At 43.0% G+C, this 20,180-nt stretch overlaps 2 protein-coding genes across 2 annotated transcripts; both read left to right on the top strand.

Moving 5' to 3' along the window:
• The first annotated feature begins 2,977 nt into the window (after positions 1-2,977).
• LOC129116375 (protein YIPF3-like) lies at positions 2,978-5,824 on the top strand. The gene is made up of 3 exons (XM_054627290.1): positions 2,978-3,640; positions 3,722-3,845; positions 5,598-5,824. The coding sequence occupies exons 1-3, from the start codon at positions 3,458-3,460 to the stop codon at positions 5,822-5,824; spliced, it is 534 nt and encodes a 177-aa protein (XP_054483265.1). The 5' UTR covers positions 2,978-3,457.
• A 1,223-nt stretch (positions 5,825-7,047) lies between these two features.
• Positions 7,048-16,056, top strand: LOC129116374 (NACHT, LRR and PYD domains-containing protein 3-like). The gene is made up of 7 exons (XM_054627289.1): positions 7,048-7,097; positions 7,636-7,899; positions 7,996-8,169; positions 11,550-11,723; positions 12,072-12,245; positions 14,695-14,741; positions 14,910-16,056. Exons 1-7 carry the CDS (start codon positions 7,048-7,050, stop codon positions 15,494-15,496), a joined length of 1,470 nt encoding a protein of 489 aa, XP_054483264.1. The 3' UTR covers positions 15,497-16,056.
• Positions 16,057-20,180: the final 4,124 nt, after the last annotated feature.

Below are 20,180 nucleotides of genomic sequence, written 5' to 3'. Positions count from 1 at the left end.
AGCGCAGCTCTCTAGTTGGGTAATATGGAACTATAAGTTCCTTAAGATAAGACGGTGCCTGGCCAGTTAGAGCTTTGTAGGTAAGTAAAATAATTTTAAATTCTATTCTTGATTTAACAGGGAGCCAGTGCAGAGAAGCTAATACTGGAGTAATATGATCTCTTTTCTTAGTTTTTGTTAGAACACGTGCTGCAGCATTCTGGATCAACTGTAAAGATCTAAGAGACCTATTAGAGCAGCCTGATAATAAGGAGTTACAGTAATCTAGTCTAGAGGTAACAAATGCATGAACTAGTTTTTCTGCATCACTTTGAGACAGGATTTGCCTGATTTTCGCAATGTTACGTAAATGAAAAAAGGCTGTCCTTGAGATCTGTTTTATATAAGAGTTAAAAGACAGATCCTGGTCAAAGATAACTCCAAGGTTCTTAACGGTAGTGCTGGATGCCAGAGCAATGCCATCTAGAGAAACTATATCGTTAGATAATTGAATTCGAAGGTGATCTGGACCTAGTAGGATAACTTCTGTTTTTTCAGAGTTTAACATTAAAAAGTTACAGGTCATCCAGGTTTTTATGTCCGTAAGACATGCTTGAAGTTTAGAGAACTGGTTAGTTTCGTCTGGCTTAATTGATAGATACAACTGGGTATCATCTGCATAACAATGAAAGTTTACTGAGTGTTTTCTGATAATATTCCCCAAGGGAAGCATATATAAAGTAAATAAAATAGGTCCAAGAACAGACCCCTGTGGAACTCCGTGACTAACCCTGGTTTTCATCGAGCTTTCATTGTTTACATATACAAACTGAGATCGGTCTGATAAATACGACTTAAACCAGCTGAGTGCAGTTCCTTTAATGCCTATTAGATGCTCCAATCTCTGTAATAGGATTTGGTGATCAATGGTATCAAATGCAGCACTAAGGTCTAGCAATACAAGTACAGAGACAAGTCCTTTGTCTGAAGCTATTAGAAGGTCATTGGTAATTTTCACCAGTGCCGTCTCTGTGCTATGATTCACTCTAAATCCTGACTGAAAATCCTCAAATAAACTATTGTTATGCATAAAGTCACAGAGCTGATTTGCTACTGCTTTCTCAAGGATCTTAGAGAGGATAGTCTGAAGTTACGGAAGGTTAGATATAGTCTATAGTTAGATATAGGTCTATAGTTAGATATAGGTCTATAGTTAGATATAGTCTATAGTTATATATAGTCTATAGTTAGATATAGGTCTATAGTTAGCCAACACCTCTGGATCTAGAGTAGGTTTCTTAAGAAGAGGTTTAATTACAGCTAGTTTGAAGGCCTGTGGTACATGGCCCGTCAGTAAAGACAGATTGATAATTTCTAATAAAGAATTGCTAATTAAAGGTAAAACTTCCTTAAGCAGCCTAGTCGGAATCGGGTCTAAGAGACAGGTGGAAGGTTTAGACTTAGAAATAGTTAAAGTCAATTGTTGAAGGTCGATGGGAGAAAAGCCATCTAAATATATTTCAGGTTCTACAGCTGTGGATCGATCAGTACTGGTTGAGGGCAGTAGATTATAAATTTTTTCTCTAATAGTTAAAATCTTATCATTAAAGAAGTTCATGAAGTCACTACTACTGAGGTTTACAGGAATACACGGCTCAACAGAGCTGTGACTCTCTGTCAGCCTGGCTACAGTGCTGAAGAGAACCCTGGGTTGTTCTTATTTAAATCTATTAATGCTGAATAATAGGCTGCTCTAGCATTACGGAGGGCCTTCTTATATATTTTAAGACTGTCTCGCCAGACTAACCGCGCTTCATCCACATTGGTGGAACGCCATATCCTTTCAAGTTTTCGCGATATTTGCTTTAAATCGCGGGTTTGAGGATTATACCATGGAGCAAACCTCCTTTCTTTTATTAGCTTCTTTTTTAGAGGAGCTATAGAGTCTAGTGTCATTCAGTGAGCATGCAGCACTATCAACAAGATGGTCAATCTGAGACGGACTAAAGCTAGCGTAGGAGTCCTCTGTTATATTGAGCAATGGTACTGAATAAAACCCTGAAGAAATCGCTTCTTTAAATTTAGCTACAGCATTATCAGATAGACATCTAGTGTAGAAACTTTTGCCTAATGGCGTACACTCTGGTAGAACAAATTCAAAGGTTATTAGAAAATGGTCCGATAAAAGAGAGTTCTGTTGAGAGACAATTACATTTTCTACTTCAATACCATAAACCAGAACAAGGTTGAGGGTTAAAAGAGTGAGTCGGTTTATGTACACACTGACAGAAGCCAATAGAATCCAGCAATGAACCAAACGCAGTACTAAGGCTATCATTATGCACATCCACATGAATATTAAAATCCCCTACAATAATAACTTTATCTGTCTTAAGGACTAAACTAGATAAAAACTCTGAGAATTCAGATAGGAATTCAGAATACGCACCTGGTGCACGATACACTATAACAAATAAAATTGACTTTAATGCTTTCCCGCTCGGGTTTGAAAGACTAAGAACAAGGCTTTCAAATGAGTTGTAATTTAATTTAGGTTTAGGGTTTATTAATAGGCTTGAGTCAAAGATAGCTGCTACTCCAGCTCCTCGGCCTGTGCCTCCAGGAATATGAGTATTAATATAACTTGGAGGAGTTGATTCATTAAGGCTAACGTACTCTTCATGACACAGCCAGGTTTCAGTAAGACTAAATAAATTAATATGATTATCTGATATTAAATCATTTACAAGTACACCCTTAGATGACAGAGATCTAATATTTAAGAGTCCACATTTAACTGTCCTGTTTTGATGCACTGTTGCATCAGTTGCCTTAACTTTTATTAAGTTATTTTGTATAACTCCTCTTCTGTTGACTTTAAATAATTGAAGTGGCCGTGGGGCAGACACAGTCTCTATAGGGTTTTGGGTGGGTAAGTGGGTGGGTAACTGGGTGGTAACTGGGTGGTAACTGGGTGGGTAACTGGGAGGGTAACTGCTCCAAAGGAAGCGCAGAGAGGTGTGAAAGACTGCGACTCTGCTTCTGCTTCCTGGTCTGAACTCTGGGTCATGGATTAGGTCCACTAATGAACTGGGTCAGATTTCTAGAGATGAGATCCGCTCCATCCAAAGTAGGATGAATGCCGTCTCTCCTCATCAGACCAGGTTTTCCCCAGAAAGTATGCCAATTGTCTACGAAGCCCACATTGTTTGCAGAGTACACACAGAGTACTGCAAGTACACACAGAGTACTGCAAGTACACACACAGTACTGCATGGACACACAGAGTACTGCATGGACACACACAGAGTACTGCAAGTACACACACAGTACTGCATGGACACACACAGTACTGCAAGTACACACTCTCTCCTGTGGTTCTGTTTATGGAAGATAATCAAGCTCTACGTTTTTGAACTACAGTACCCATGATGCTTTGAGGGAGATAAACAGGAAGTATAATGTTGATCAGTGAGTTATGCTTTGTAGTCTTTCACTGGATTACTTTGACACTGGAGTGACATCACTCTCTCTCTCCTGTGGTCAGGGTTATGGTCTGTTTGGTCACTGCGTCGTCCTTCTCGTCACCTACAACATCCACTTCCACTTCCTGTTCTACGTCCTCTGGCTGCTGTGTGGAGGACTGTCTACTCTGCGCATGGTGAGGACTGCGTTTCCCATCAGCCCCCTGTTGTCCCTCAGCGGTGCACTAACCTGTCTCGTGTGTCTTGTCCCCTCTCAGGTAGCAGCTCTGCTGTCCCGTACGGTGGGTCAGACTCCTCGTCTCCTCCTCTGTGGGACGCTGTCCGTCCTCCACATGCTCTTCCTGCTCTACCTTCACTTCGCCTACCACAAGATCGTAGAAGGTCAGACTCCTCATCGGGTTTACTGAGGTCATGTGACCTGCTGCCAGTGATTATGTCTGTGATGCTGTCATCAGAGTGAGACCTCCCATCCATGTTTTGAGTCAGAGTGAGACCTCCCGTCCTTGTTTTGACCTCCCGTCCTCGTTTAGAGTCAGAGTGAGACCTCCCGTCCTCGTTTCATGTCAGAGTGAGACCTCCCGTCCTCGTTTAGAGTCAGAGTGAGACCTCCCGTCCTCGTTTTGAGTCAGAGTCAGACCTCCTGTCCTCGTTTCATGTCAGAGTGAGACCTCCCGTCCTTGTTTTGACCTCCCGTCCTCGTTTAGAGTCAGAGTGAGACCTCCCGTCCATGTTTTGAGTCAGTGAGACCTCCTGTCCTCGTTTTGAGTCAGAGTGAGACCTCCCGTCCTTGTTTAGAATCAGAGTGAGACCTCCCGTCCTCGTTTCATGTCAGTGAGACCTCCCGTCCTCGTTTAGAGTCAGAGGGAGACCTCCTGTCCTCGTTTTCATGTCAGAGTGAGACTTCCCTTCCTTGTTTTGAGTCAAAGTGAGACCTCCCGTCAGAGTGAGACCTCCCGTCCTTGTTTTGACCTCCCGTCCTCGTTTAGAGTCAGAGTGAGACCTCCCGTCCTCGTTTAGAATCAGAGTGAGACCTCCCGTCCTCGTTTCATGTCAGAGTGAGACCTCCTGTCCTCGTTTCATGTCAGTGAGACCTCCCATCCATGTTTAGAGTCAGAGTGAGACCTCCCGTCCATGTTTTGAGTCAGAGTGAGACCTCCCGTCCTTGTTTAGAGTCAGAGTGAGACCTCCTGTCCTCGTTTCATGTCAGAGTGAGACCTCCTGTCCTCGTTTCATGTCAGTGAGACCTCCCGTCCTCGTTTTGAGTCAGAGTGAGACCTCCCGTCCTCGTTTTGAGTCAGAGTCAGACCTCCTGTCCTCGTTTCATGTCAGAGTGAGACCTCCCGTCCTTGTTTTGACCTCCCGTCCTCGTTTAGAGTCAGAGTGAGACCTCCCGTCCTCGTTTCATGTCAGAGTGAGACCTCCCGTCCTTATTTTGACCTCACGTCCTCGTTTAGAGTCAGAGTGAGACCTCCTGTCCTCGTTTCATGTCAGAGTGAGACCTCCCGTCCTTGTTTTGACCTCCCGTCCTCGTTTCATGTCAGAGTGAGACCTCCTGTCCTCGTTTCATGTCAGAGTGAGACCTCCTGTCCTCGTTTCATGTCAGTGAGACCTCCCGTCCTCGTTTTGAGTCAGTCAGACCTCCTGTCCTCGTTTCATGTCAGAGTGAGACCTTCCGTCCTTGTTTTGACCTCACGTCCTCGTTTAGAGTCAGAGTGAGACCTCCCGTCCTCGTTTCATGTCAGAGTGAGACCTCCCGTCCTTGTTTTGAGTCAGAGTGAGACCTCCCGTCCTTGTTTTGACCTCCCGTCCTCGTTTCGAGTCAGAGTGAGACCTCCCGTCCTCGTTTTGAGTCAGAGTCAGACCTCCTGTCGTCGTTTCATGTCAGAGTGAGACCTCCTGTCCTGGTTTTCTGTCAGAGTGAGACCTCCTGTCCTCGTTTCGAGTCAGAGTGAGACCTCCTGTCCTGGTTTTCTGTCAGAGTGAGACCTCCTGTCCTGGTTTTCTGTCAGAGTGAGACCTCCTGTCCTGGTTTTCATGTCAGAGTGAGACCTCCTGTCCTCGTTTCATGTCAGAGTGAGACCTCCTGTCCTGGTTTTCATGTCAGAGTGAGACCTCCTGTCTTTGTGTTTTTAGGGCTGCTGGACTCTCTTGAAGGACCCAACATGGCTCCCATGCAGCGGGTGGCCAGAGACGTTCCTGAGCTGACCCTGAACGCCACCGTTAGGAGCCTGAGGCCCCTCCCCTGTCTTACTGAGGCCCCTCCCCCTGTCTTACTGAGGCCCCTCCCCCGTCTTACTGAGGCCCCTCCCCCTGGTCTACTGAGGCCCCTCCCCTGGTTTACTGAGGCCCTTGCCTACTGAGGCCCCCCCCCACCTTCATCCTGGACTCTCTTGATGTTTTATTCAAGTTTCTGCTTTAACTTTAAATAATCAGATTCTTTATAGTCACGTTTCAGCTTCACTCTTAAATCATCCTTAACCTTCATGTTTCTCTTCACTCTGAGTACATAAGTACATGATAAGTACATCTGTTTGTATATTTTACTTTGTATTTTTATGTTTTATGCCTATGATTAAACCTTTATTTTGAAAGGGACATCTTTTCCTCTTTTCCCTCTTTAGTGTGTTATATGTATTTCTATATATTTTACATTTAAAAGGCCCACCTCTGTAACTTTATGAGGTCATAATGTAACTTTATGAGGTCACAATAGGTTCTGTCGAGTTGACTGCGCCTCTAAAGAGGACGAGAGCAGCGGCAGCAGCACGGGGCGTTGGAAAAAAAAAACTGCGATCAAGTCAGACAGTGTTCAGCCTTCAATGAAAACACAGGAAGTCATTGAAACGTTTACATCCTGTTCGTTACATTTGTAGGCTACCTGTAGTTTATAGACTACGTTTGTGGCTACCTAGTTTGTAGCTACCTGTAGTTTATAGACTACGTTTGTAGGCTACCTGTAGTTTATAGACTACCTGTAGTTTATAGACTACGTTTGTAGGCTACCTGTAGTTTATAGACTACGTTTGTAGGCTACCTGTAGTTTATAGACTACCTGTAGTTTATAGACTACGTTTGTAGGCTACCTGTAGTTTATAGACTACCTGTAGTTTATAGACTACGTTTGTAGGCTACCTGTAGTTTATAGACTACGTTTGTAGGCTACCTGTAGTTTATAGACTACGTTTGTAGGCTACCTGTAGTTTATAGACTACGTTTGGGTTCTATGATGTCCATCAGTGACATCGTTCTCTCCTTTAAAGGTTTTCTGATGCTTCACATTGTTAATCTGTGGACTTCACACATTCCAGTTCTCTGACTGAAAGCATGTTGGAAATTGGAATTAGGCTTTCTCAATAAATACCTTTATTTACAGATACTAAATAAATAACCTTATATATAATGATGATAATTATTATTATTATTATCAGCCTCATCATTGCACAACGTGAGTCCATTAGCCAACAATCTAGCATCAAATCTTACATTTACACAGAAAATAAGAATTTTCTACAAAACGTGGTGTTTGTTGTCAAAACTAAGAGCCAATCAGCTCTCTGCTCAGGAGACAGCAGCGTTTCCCATCATGCACTGGGCCATGCAGTCGGCTCTAAAACCTGCGGCCGCCTCGCTCTCGTGAGGTCATCGTTGCCCACGTGTTCATGACGTCAGAGCAAGTCGGGATCAAGTCGGACACAAATCTACCCAGCATGCATTGTGCGGCGATAGCCGGTGATCGATTCTGATCAGGACTGGCTTCTCTCGAACGGACCCATTGTAACTTTATGAGGTCACAATGTAACTTTATGAGGTCACAATGTAACTTTATGCAGTACTGCAGTAAAAGTGTGTATATATATATATATATATATATATATATACACAGCGGGTAAAATAAGTATTGAACACGTCACCATTTTTCTCAGTAAATATATTTCTAAAGGTGCTATTGACATGAAATCTTCACCAGATGTCGGCAACAACCCAAGTAATCCATACATACAAAGAAAACCAAACAAATATGTTCAGAAATTAAGTTATGTGTTATGGAATGAAACAGGGAAAAAGTATTGAAGACGCTTACTGAAATGTATTTAGTACTTGTACAAGAGGTCTACTGACAAAGACAGGAAGTAGTTCACAGACCAATCAGAGAACAGTCCGGTACATCAAGAAGAAGATCAACAGAGAAAAGCATCAATCTGTTCCACTGTCTGAATGAACTGAATGATGGTTCTCTAGTGGAGGAGATCCAACAGTCCCTGAGTTCAGGACGTCTCTCCACAGATGAACTGTCTCCTGCTCAGTGGTCAGCTCTGGTCTTCATCTTACTGTCATCAGAAAAAGATCTGGACGTGTTTGACCTGAAGAAATACTCTGCTTCAGAGGAGGCTCTTCTGAGGCTGCTGCCAGTGGTCAAAGCCTCCAACAAAGCTCTGTAAGTCCAGAGAGAGTTAGATTCATATATCAAAACTTTAATACACTCCGGAATTTTCTACTTATTGCCTATTTTTTACTTTTGTTGTCTCTTCAGACTGAGTGGCTGTAACCTCTCAGAGAGAAGCTGTGGAGCTGTGTCCTCAGTCCTCAGCTCCCAGTCCTCTAGTCTGAGAGAGCTGGACCTGAGTAACAACGACCTGCAGGATTCAGGAGTGAAGCTGCTGTCTGCTGGACTGGAGAGTCCACACTGTGAACTGGACACTCTCAGGTAAGATCAAGTTAGTTTGTCTTCAATGATGTAAATGTGTCTCTAAACTATCAGCTTCATGTAGTGTAAACAGCCTCTCTCTTTCTGAATCTTTGAATTAGTTCATCAGGATTTCAGATTTCATAAACCTCTTTTTCACCAGGAAATTAACCAGAACTATGGAACCAGAGGAACTAATCTCAGAGACTAAACTAGAGTCCAAAAGTCCTTTTTTGTGAAATTCCATTTGTGTTTCCATCCCATCTTAAGAACCTTGTAGAACAGATAAACTTGATCCACAGTGGATTAAAAAACGATGGTGGAGTTTGAAACATAATTCACATTCACAATAAAACATCACAGGGTCATCCTGTTGTTGCTCTTATTTTTGCTTTATGATGATGTCCATCCATCCATCCATCTTCCTCCTCTTATCCGGGGTGGAAAGAGACTGAGCAAGCTGTCTGGAGGGTCCTGCTGAGAGTTTCTCCCCAGCAACATTTCCAGCTCCTCCTGGGGAACCTCGAGATGTTCCCAGACCAGAAGTTTAGATTATAATCTCTCCAGCGTGTTCTGGGTCTACCCCTCCTCTTACCAGTTGGACGTGCCTGGAAAACTCTTGTTCTCTCTTTTTTTAAAACGTCCAGGAGGCATCCTGATCAGATGCCCGAATTTCAGTTGGCCCCTTTCGACGCGAAGGAGCAGCGGCTCTACTCCGAGCTCCCTCCGGATGTCTGAGCTCTAAACAACAATAAATAAGATTTTAACAACCCCTCTCTCTAAGGCTGAGCTCCTCACCCTATCTCTAAGGCTGAGCTCCTCACCCTCTCTAAAGGCTGAGCCCAGCCAAAAATCTACGAAACTAAGCTCATTTATAAACAGACAGCTTTTAGTATTCGCGATCTCATTCTTTCGGTCACTACCCAAAGCTCATGACCATAGGTGAGGGTTGGAACGTAGATGGACTGGTAAATCTGAGAGCTTTGCCTTACGGCTCAGCTCCTTCTTCACCAAAACGGTCCGGTAAAACGCCCGCATCACTGCTGACGCTGTTGCACCGAACCGCCTGTCCATTTCCCGCTCCATTTTACCCTCACTCGTGAATAAGATCCCGAGATACTTGAACTCCCTCGCTTGGGGCAGTGACTCACTCCCAACCCAGAGGGTGCAATCCACCATTTTCCGGAAGAGAACCATGGCCTCAGACTTGGAGGTACTGACTCTCATCCCGACCCCTTCACACTCGGCTGTGAACCGCCCCAGTGCGTGCTGAAGGTCACGTTCTGAAATGAAGAAGCCAACAGAACCACATCATCTGCAAAAAGCAGGGATGCGATTCTGAGGTCCCCAAACCGGAAACTCTCCTCCCCCGGCTGCGCCTTGAAATCCTGTCCATGAAAATCACAAACAGGATTGGTGACAATGGGCAGCCCTGGCGGAGGCCAACACGCACTGGGAACAAGCTCGACTTTGTGCCGAGTATCCGGACACAGCTCTCACTTTGGTCATACAAGGACCGAATGGCTCGTAGTAACGAACCAGGTACCCCATATTCCCGCAGTACCCCCCACAGGACTCCCCGAGGGACGCCTTCTCCAAGTCCACAAAACACATGTAGACTGGATGAGCAAACTCCCATGCACCCTCCAACAGACCTGCAAGGGTAAAGAGTTGGTCCGCTGTTCCACGGCCAGGACGGAATCCGCATTGCTCCTCCTGAATCTGAGGTTCGACAATCGGACGGAGCCTCCTTTCCAGCACCCTGGAGTAAACTTTCCTGGGGAGGCTGAGTAAAACATGTTTGACTAACCACAGCAGTGTGATACCCCTATAATTGGAGCACACTCTCTGGTCCCCCTTTTTGAAAATGGGAACCACCACCCCGGTCTGCCACTCCACAGGCACTGTACCCGACTTCCACGAGACACTGAAGAGATGTGTCAACCAAGACAGCCCAACAATGTCCAGAGCCTTTAGCATCTCCGGTCGACTCTCATCCACTCCTGGCGCTTTGCCACTGAAGAGCTTTTTAACTACCTCAACGACCTCCGCCAGGCATATGGACGAGTCTTCCCTGAGTCTTCAGACTCTGCCTCTTCCACAGAGGACGTGTTGGTCGGGTTCAGGAGTTCCTCAAAGTGTTCTTTCCACCGCTCGACAATATCCCCAGTCCGGGTCTGCAGTTCTCCCCCTGCTGAGCACAGCCTGAGACAAGCCCTGCTTCCCCTTTCTGAGTCGTCTCACGGTTTGCCAGAACTTCCTTGAGGCCATTCGAAAGTCCTTCTCCATGGACTCCCGAACTCCTCCCAAGGGTTTTTGCCTCAGCAACTGCCACAGCTACAGCCCTTCTGGCCAACCGGTACCTGCCTGCTGATTCAGGAGACCCCTGGGCCAGCCAAGCCCAAAAGGCCTCCTTCTTCAGCTTGACAGCCTCCTTCACCGCTGAATACCGCTTGAATACCTATGTTGAATACACTTCCTGTAAGTCGCTTTGGATAAAAGCGTCTGCTAAATGATGTAATGTAATGTAATGTAATGGTGTCCACCAGCCAGGTTTTCAGATTGCGGCCACGACAGGCACCGATCGCCTTCCGACCACAACTCCTAGCAGCAGCTTCCACAATGGAGGATCTGAACATGGCCCACTCAGATTCCATGTCCCCAGCCTCCCCCGGGATGCACGAGAAATTATTCCGGAGGTGGGAGTTGAAGACTTGCGGACAGGGTCCTCAGCCAGACGTTCCCAGTTCACCCTCACTACACGTTTGGGTTTACCGGGTCTGTCCGGCAGCCTCCCCCACCACCTGATCCAACTCAGTTGACAGTTCTGCTCCTCTCTTCACCCGAGTGTCCAAGACATACGGCCGCAGGTCTGATGACACAGACAAACATAACAGCTTTATGATGTTATGTTTGGAGAGGAGAAATGCAGAGGTGGAAAGAGACTGAAAACTTGAATGTCTGTCTCTACAGTGACGATCTGCTGAGAGTCTGATGGTTGTTTATTTCTGCTTTAGAACGTAACCGACATGAAATCAGCATATGAAGATTAATTTGTGGTTTTCACTCACTTTGTTCTGTCTCTCTCTCTCTCTCTCTAGCACACTCATCCCCTTTGCTGGTTACAACTCTTTGTTCTCTCTTATTTTAAAATGAGTCGGGAAGAAAACAAAACGTTTGAATTTGTTTCAAACGCTAATGAACAACAATAAATATCCACCCCTAATCCCTATAGTGATACTACAGTACTTGCTGTATACAGTAGAGCACATTGAACTGCAAGTGTTTTATCCACTTTCACTGAATAATTATATTTTTTCTTTTGATTGTAATTTAGTTCAGACTCATTTCATTTTAACTCAAATATATATTTTTCTTCTTATTGATTGTTGTCTCTTCAGACTGAGTGTCTGTAACCTCTCAGAGAGAAGCTGTGAAGCTCTGTCCTCAGTCCTCAGCTCCCAGTCCTCTAGTCTGAGAGAGCTGGACCTGAGTAACAACGACCTGCAGGATTCAGGAGTGAAGCTGCTGTCTGCTGGACTGGAGAGTCCACACTGTGAACTGGAAACTCTCAGGTCAGGAATAAATTAATGTTCATTTAAATCTTGATTTACATTAATGAGTAAACTTGTAACCTTCATAATATTCTCTCTGCTTGTGTGATTTCAATCACAAACATTTAATATATTGTTTTCTTTCTCACTCTGCTGTTATAATTTTAAATATCAGAAACCAGTGATATCAGTAATGTGTTCAGATTGTTGATGGACATTAGTGGGTGTTTGGTTGTGACTAGAAACCAATCAGTACCAATGTTAATGTAACCCCACAGTAGTCGACAGTATCTCAGTACTGCAGAAACCTTCCAGCCCTCACAGTTCCCTCAGATCATGTGACATGTGTGTTGTTTGGTGTGTTTGCAGGCTGTCAGGCTGTCTGATCACAGAGGAAGGCTGTGCTTCTCTGGACTCAGCTCTGAGCTCCAACCCCTCCCATCTGAGAGAGCTGGACCTGAGCTACAATCATCCAGGAGACTCAGGAGTGAAGCTGCTGTCTGCTGGACTGGAGGATCCACACTGGAGACTGGAAACTCTCAGGTATGAAGAGGCCTGCTGCCACCACAGACAATCAGTCTGATAGAGGAGGTAGAGCTGGTTAATATGACCCTGACACACCAAGCTGACCTCAAACTAGCAGAGACTCATCAAACTGTTTGTGTCCCACATCAGACGATCAATACAGACAGAAGTAGTCAGGGAACAGTAGCCAGGATGAGCCAGAACAGGGAGGGAAGGTGATGAAACTGTTGTTTTTCTGGAGCGTTGTCTTGTTTCAACATTAGAAAATAGGACAGTGGTGTATCCTGACACGTTGACGGCCATCATGGTGGGTTGACATGCCTCAACGTCGCCACGCTGCAGGTTTGTGGGCTCATATCAAACAATAGTTGGATGATTTGATGCTCTTCATCTGCCACCAGTGTGTGTTGTCCTTTAGTCCAGACATTACTGTGAAAAGACAAACAGACAAAGAATCAACCTGTTTAAACCGTCTTGATAAATCATCACAATAGGAATGTTTTGCTGTTTTAAAGGAGTTCAGCTTCACCTGGTTTTGGTTTGTTTTGCACTGAGAGCGAGTTCCCTGGTTGATAAGAGTGGACTTGTTGAAACTACAGGTGACAGTCGACCACAGACGCTCAGTGGAGAACCAACAGCTGATTGTGGACATGGTGTGTCAGAGCCCAAAGAGGTTTATTTAGGACTGGACCAAAGTTATAGGGGGACACAGGCAGTGCTCTGTGGCTGCAGACGGACTTGAACTGTAATATTCTAAACCTCCAGATTACAGATAATAGAAACCAGTGTTGACTGTTGCTAGGAGACGGGATGTGAACAGCAGTGTCAAAGTCAGACACTTTGTACATCTAACCATCCACCCCGACCTCCTCCATCAGAGGTTTGGTGGTGCTGTAGTGATTTCAGGATACTTTCTCCTTTACTTCTGAGAGACAACAGTCATTATAACACAAACACAAGAGGTCGCTGGTCAGGACCAAAACATCCAACAATCAATGCTTCTATATTGTTAACCGATCAGCTGACTCTGTGTAATGGTGAAGAGTCGTGTGGTGGTGATGAATCCACAGAGAATTGTCTCCATCTCTGCAGCTCTACAGAGCTTTTTAGCCTCTTTTAGCTCCTAGTTTTGGTTTTGCAGAACATTTCCTGTTTGGTTCAGTCTCAGTGTTTCCAGCAGCTGTTTTCATCCAACAAGCTGTGATGAAGCCTCTGTTCACTACCTGCTCAGCAGCAAACACAACAGCAGACAGACTCAGTTAGAGACTAGCTGGTGAACATAGTGGAGCATTTAGCAGCTAAAGAGACAGATATTTCCCTCAGGAGGTGGTGGAGACCAAAAACAGAGCTAAAAGAGAGGGAATATTGGACTTCCATTCATCAGGTGACACAAACACAAAGACTCCTGATGAATCATCATGTTGATCTGTAACTGCTTTACTTCACCATTTCGGGGGACAATAAAATAAAATAACACAAATTAGACCCCTTTAAAATAAGTGAATCAAATTAACATTTAGCAAAATGATGAAGTCAATGAGTTACTTGTAAAAATATGCAGAACTGAATTAGCTTATAACAAATATTACAACATACAACTTTCTATTCAGCTTCCTTTGGCAGGTACACTCATCAGGCCTGTGCGTTCTCCGGTGCGTTGCTGCCTTCAAACCAACAAAGACCTTCAAACTCACAGTTCAGTGAAAGTCTTGTAGAAACAGTTCTTGTCTTTCCAGGCGACCGACAACTCATTTTACAAACCACACAATGACACACACAGACACACTCGCACAAACATTCAAAATCAACAGATATTTAATCAATAAATGAGCGTTAGTGTCCACAGCTTCAGTTTTTATTCTGTTTACTTGAACATTCATCAAACTATCTACTTCATGTTTCTCTGAGTTTCTCCCGTCCTGTCCTTCTCTTTAACCCCGCCCCCTCCTTTAGCTACGTCCATCACCACAGGTGGGGCTGATTGATACCTTGAGTAACCAATCAAACACAATAGCTCAAACTAAAGGCACAATCAGTTTATTCTTCTTTTAACTTTAACTTAGTTAAACCCACTGTTTGCCTTCAATATTGTTTAGAACTGTTTATTTCAACTCTTATTCACTTATTTAAATCCTGCCTTATTTATGACTAAAGTATCTTCATTTCTCAGTTAACCATTTTTATTAAACTAAATTACTTTCAGTTTAATTGCCTTACTGAGTCATTTCATCCCACTTCATAATAAACTATTAGGAACTTATTTTAATCCCTAACTTTTACACCAGGGCTTCATGAATCAGTGAACATAATGAGCTGTTGTCATCGGCCAATCAGAAGAAGCTCCATGAAGTAAAGAATATGATGTGATTAATAATAAGTGCTCCATGTGAACATGAATACAAAGCTGTGTGTGAGATGATGTAATGTCCATGTCTCCATGCTGCTCTGACCCCCCTCCTCCTTTCAGGGTGGAGCCTGCTGGAGTCCGATGGGTCACACCAGGTCTGAGGAAGTGTAAGTGTGCTTTGAATCTGACTCATGAAAACAAAGCAGCACACATTCAACCATCTTCAGACTGTGACATCACTCATTCACATCTCTGATGTCATCACACAGTGTCACCAGATGAACAGATGATAGATTAATAACTGCAGCTGTATTGTGTCTTGTTCTCTCCATCAGATTCCTGTGAACTCACACTCGACACAAACACAGTGAACAGAAGACTCAAACTGTCTGACAACAACAGGAAGGTGACACGTGTGGAGGAGGATCAGTCATATCCTGATCATCCAGACAGATTTGACCACTTTCCTCAGCTGCTGTGTACAACTGGTCTGACTGGTCGCTGTTACTGGGAGGTTGAGTGGAGAGGAGGAGTTCATGTAGCAGTGAGTTACAGAGGAACCAGAAGGAGAGGAGACAGTGAAGACTGTTTGTTTGGAAGGAATGATCAGTCCTGGGGTCTGAGCTGTGATGATGATGATGGTTACCATGTCTGTCACAATAATATAGTAACACCCATCTCCTCCTCCTCCTCCTCCTCCTCTGGTAGAGTAGCAGTGTATGTGGACTATCCTTCTGGCTCTCTGTCCTTCTACAGAGTCTCCTCTGACAAACTGATCCACCTCCACACCTTCAACACCACATTCACTGAACCTCTTTATCCTGGGTTCAGGTTCTGGTCTGGTTCCTCAGTGTCTCTGTGTTCTCTGGAGGAGGGAGAGTCTCCTCCTGGTAGAGAACCTTTCTCTCTGCTGACCAGATAGTTCAGTCTGTACAGGATCACACACAGCTGATGTTAGTTAGTACCAACCTGATCTCTCAGTGGTTGTAAATGCAGTCTGAGCAGGTGAGGGGTACCTGAGCTGGTCTGGACTCTGGGGGGTTGAGAGCTCTCTGGGACTGAGCGAGGTCCATGTAATTACCTGAAATGATCAGTTGTCTGAGAGAAGGTGTGAAACATGTTTTACTTTGTGTATAAAACTGAACTTTGTTGTCTTGAAACATTTGTTTGTATGAAGAAAAACCTACGAATGTCAAACAAGAGTCTTTCTGGATCAAATTCATCATCTGTGGAAAAATAATCACAACGTGTAAAGAGTTGTTTTGATTAGAACAAACTAAATTCATCATCTTGTGTCATTGTGTAACAAAAGAACAAACTTTGATAAGTGACGTTGAAATATAAAGAAATCAAAGTTTTGGGATGATTCTAGATAATAAACATAAACATGTCAAAGGAAAAATGACAGAATCCATCACAACACTGTATAAACTGATTGATTTATTAAATAAAGCTTCATTATTCACGTTGTATTGCTCACTTTGACTCCCATTCATCACTGACGGTGTGCTAGTTTGGGGAAACTCATAGAAACAAATCAAAAGAGACAAAAGAAGTTTGAACCAAACTACTGATCAAGAACCAACTCAGCTGTTTATTCAATGAAAGGCTGATCAATTCAGAGAGTTGGTGGATTTTCAAACATCACAGATCAGGTATAAAGTGAGAAACTAATGAGGACCTGAAAGAGTCCAAATGATTTGGGAGGAATCTGCAGGTTTAAGGACTGATGTCAAAAATCACTTGTGTTAAAGAGGTGAACTTGTGGAGCAGCTGTAGTGAGGAAATCAATCATTCAATAAAGAATCATTTAATGAACAAATATTAAAGAGATCAGAGCGACATGTTGGCGTTAGTATAGTAGAGATAGTGTCACATTAGTCAAACCGCTAAAAGACTCAATAATCTGCAGCTCTTCACTCTGAACTAAATACATATTTAGTTTTCTGCTCAACTGTTTTCTTTCTTTGTTTTTGTATAAAGTTTTAATTTCACTTCATTCCAAAGTTTTCCTCCAGTGGTCAGAGTGAGTAACTGCAGCACTCTCTCATGACATCACGTCAGAGAGGAGGCGGGGCTTACCTTCATGTAGACACCAACAAGGCTTCATCAACCAGATGAAATCACCATTACTGCTTTGTTTGTGTTGTGGAAGTCTCAGACACTCAGAAAACCAACGCTGTCGTGTCTGGGTTCATGACATCATCAGGAGGCGAACAGAGCTGCTTTCACTAAATCTATCAAGTCACATGGTCTCTGCTGTCTGTCTCCAGGGGGGGGGGACTACAAAGAGACTCAAAGAGATGCAAAACAATGAAAGAGAGACGCAAACACCCTCAGGGACAAAGACTCACACAAGGACCACTAAGAGACACAAAGAGACTCAAAACAACCACAGAGACACAAAACGACAAAAAACTAACAGAGTGACCACAAAGAGACAGAAGACGACCACTGTTTATAATATATAATATATAATATATAATATATAATATATAATATATATAATAGGGTCTGTTTATAATATATAATATATAATAGGGTGTGTTTATAATATATAATATATAATAGGGTGTTTATAATATATAATATATAATAGGGTTGTTTATAATATATAATATATAATAGGGTCTGTTTATAATATATAATATATAATAGGGTTGTTTATAATATATAATATATAATAGGGTCTTTATAATATATAATATATAATAGTTTTATAATATATAATATATAATAGGGTCTGTTTATAATATATATATAATAGGGTCTGTTTATAATATATAATATATAATAGGGTCTGTTTATAATATATAATATATAATAGGGTCTGTTTATAATATATAATATATAATAGGGTCTGTTTATAATATATAATATATAATAGGGTCTGTTTATAATATATAATATATAATAGGGTAATTAGTTTTGCTTTGTAAAAAACACTTTGTTTAACGTATACGTGATAAAATGTATTAAGTAAAGAGATGAATGTGAATTAGTTCAGTATTTAAAGGAACAGTGCAGCATTATTGAGGATATATTGGCAGAATATAATATTCATGAATATGTTTTCTTCAAGAATCGTGTTTCTGTTTCCTCACAATGATCAAACGTTTCTAAAGGAGCCCAGGAGGGACAACATGAAGCAAGAACAATACACCAGTACTCTGTAATATATCATTACAGAGTGCTATAGTAATATATTACTATAGTACTCTGTAATATATCATTATAGAGTACTGCAAACCCACGAGACACTGCCTCCAGGTCTTCAGGGGTACTGGTGCCTCCAGGTCTTCAGGGGTACTGGTGCCTCCAGGTCTTCAGGGGTACTGGTGCCTCCAGGTCTTCAGGGGTACTGGTGCCTCCAGGTCTTCAGGGGTACTGGTGCCTCCAGGTCTTCAGGGGTACTGGTGCCTCCAGGTCTTCAGGGGTACTGGTGCCTCCAGGTCTTCAGGGGTACTGGTGCCTCCAGGTCTTCAGGGGTACTGGTGCCTCCAGGTCTTCAGGGGTAGAGGTGGATGACCTGGTGAAGAATGGCCACCACCTCCTCAGTCACTCTGTGGACAATGCGGTGGACAGTGGATGGAGGCATCCCAAACACTCTGGAGACCACCCTGTAGGAGGCCCCACTTCAGCCAGAATAAAAAAACCAGGGTCTCAATTGTGGCCCCCCATCCATGTCTCCGTTCCTGCTGGAGAAGGTCCAGCAGCTGTTCCAGGGCCTCCCTGCTCAGGCGGAAGTCTGGCCTGGTGCCCTTTACGTCAAAAACCTGTCCAGGACATTTAAGTTGATCCTGGAGTACAGGGGTCTGGACTGGTTTAGGGAGAAGAGGAGAAGAAAAACGCTTAAATAAAGAACAATATCAAGTGTGTGTAGCTTAAATAGAAAAAGCTTATATCTATCTATTCTATATCTATTTATCAAAGTGTATATATATATATATATATATATATATATATATATATATATAAAAAGATATGTCTATATATTTATATAAAGATATGTCTATATATTTATATATATATATATATATATATATATATATATATATATATATTAATTGTTATCTATCCCAGGGGTGGGCAATTATTTTTTCCATGGGGCCACATGAGAAACAGAAAATATTGTGGAGGGCCAGGCCAAAAGGCTGAACTCAATTCTGCATAATATTAATTATATTTCTTTATAAAAGCAGTATATAGTGTGGGGCGGCTGTGGCACATGAGGTAGAGCGCTTGTCCCGTAACCACAAGGTTGGTGGTTCAAACCCCTCTACCGGCAACATGCCGAGGTGTCCTTGAGCGAAGACACCTAACCCCAAGTTGCTCCCCGGGCGCTTCATTGCAGCCCACTGCTCCTCCGGGATGGGTCAAATGCAGAGAAATAATTTCCCCATTGTGGGACTAATAAAGGATTGATTATTATTATTATTATTATATAGCATTGTTTTGACAAGCTGGTAAGACTGGTAAGAGTCCTGCATGTTATGATTAAGTAATGAAAAAGCAAGGTTGCCTTACAAAAAATGTCATTTATTCAATAAAACACCAAAACAAACAAAATGTGAACGTTTTTACCATTTGTGACTCATTATATTAGTGATCATTTTCAGGCACATTCACCCCAAAACACATTTTGAGTTCCATATACTGTTGGAAAGATGTTCTTAGCTTTCTAAAGACACCACAATATTGTCTTTGTACTCCAAATAGTAAGATACATCATATTATAACGATTGTCACTGAACTGTGATTTTGAGAAAAAGGCCTCCAAAGAAAGTGTCCCAGTTCACTGCTAACTGGTGCCTTTACATGCCAGCATTTCTAGTCCAACCACCTCATTTGGTTTTTTTCAGTTCTTTTTTCTTGTTCAGTGAGAGAAATCTAGTCTCTGTTGGGCTTTCACAAGTGCATCAAAGTCAGGTTGAATGTCTGAGGTGGAGATGCGAAGCACAGCTGCCAGATGATCATCAGTGAGAGAGGATCTGTACCTGGATCACTGAGAATGTTTGTTCACATATGTAGGTAGAGCCAAAGAGAACCAACATCTTCTGAGCATGTGTCCTTATGTTTGGAAAGTTCTCCTCCTTGAGAGAAGAGTAGAACTCCAGCAGTGATGCTGACTTAAAGTGCTCTGCCAGCATCAGACTGCAGGTCAATGAGGTCCAGCTGAACATCACTGGGTGCATCAGCCACACTGCAGGTAAAGGGAGAGGAAACCAGCTGCATTTCATCCTCGATCATTCTGAGATCTTCAAATCGCCTTGAAAACTCACCATGCAGTGCTCCTAGCATGGATGAGTACCTGCGGAGGTGATCAGCTGATGGTGTGACTTCTTTCAGGGTTTGCATGTGAGTGAGATTGTTGCTGTCCAGGCTCAGCTCCAGCGTTTTGGCAGTCTGAGTCCATCACGAGCAATGTTGTCCTACTCATTTACAACTTTTCCATTGCAAATCTATGTTGTTTTAAAACACAATTCTAAACAATGGAGTAGGGATAGGCTGCCTAGACATCTGGAGCAAGTTTGAGAAGTAGGCATATCGCCTCCCCCCAGATCAGACAACACAACGTCAAATCATTCTAACGGTCATCATCAGAC

This window comes from Anoplopoma fimbria, unplaced genomic scaffold (genome assembly GCF_027596085.1).
Source record: "Anoplopoma fimbria isolate UVic2021 breed Golden Eagle Sablefish unplaced genomic scaffold, Afim_UVic_2022 Un_contig_8410_pilon_pilon, whole genome shotgun sequence".
Taxonomy (NCBI): Eukaryota; Metazoa; Chordata; class Actinopteri; order Perciformes; family Anoplopomatidae; genus Anoplopoma; species Anoplopoma fimbria.
Note: the sequence above shows the minus strand (reverse complement) of the source record. Positions and strands in the feature narration are given on the sequence as shown.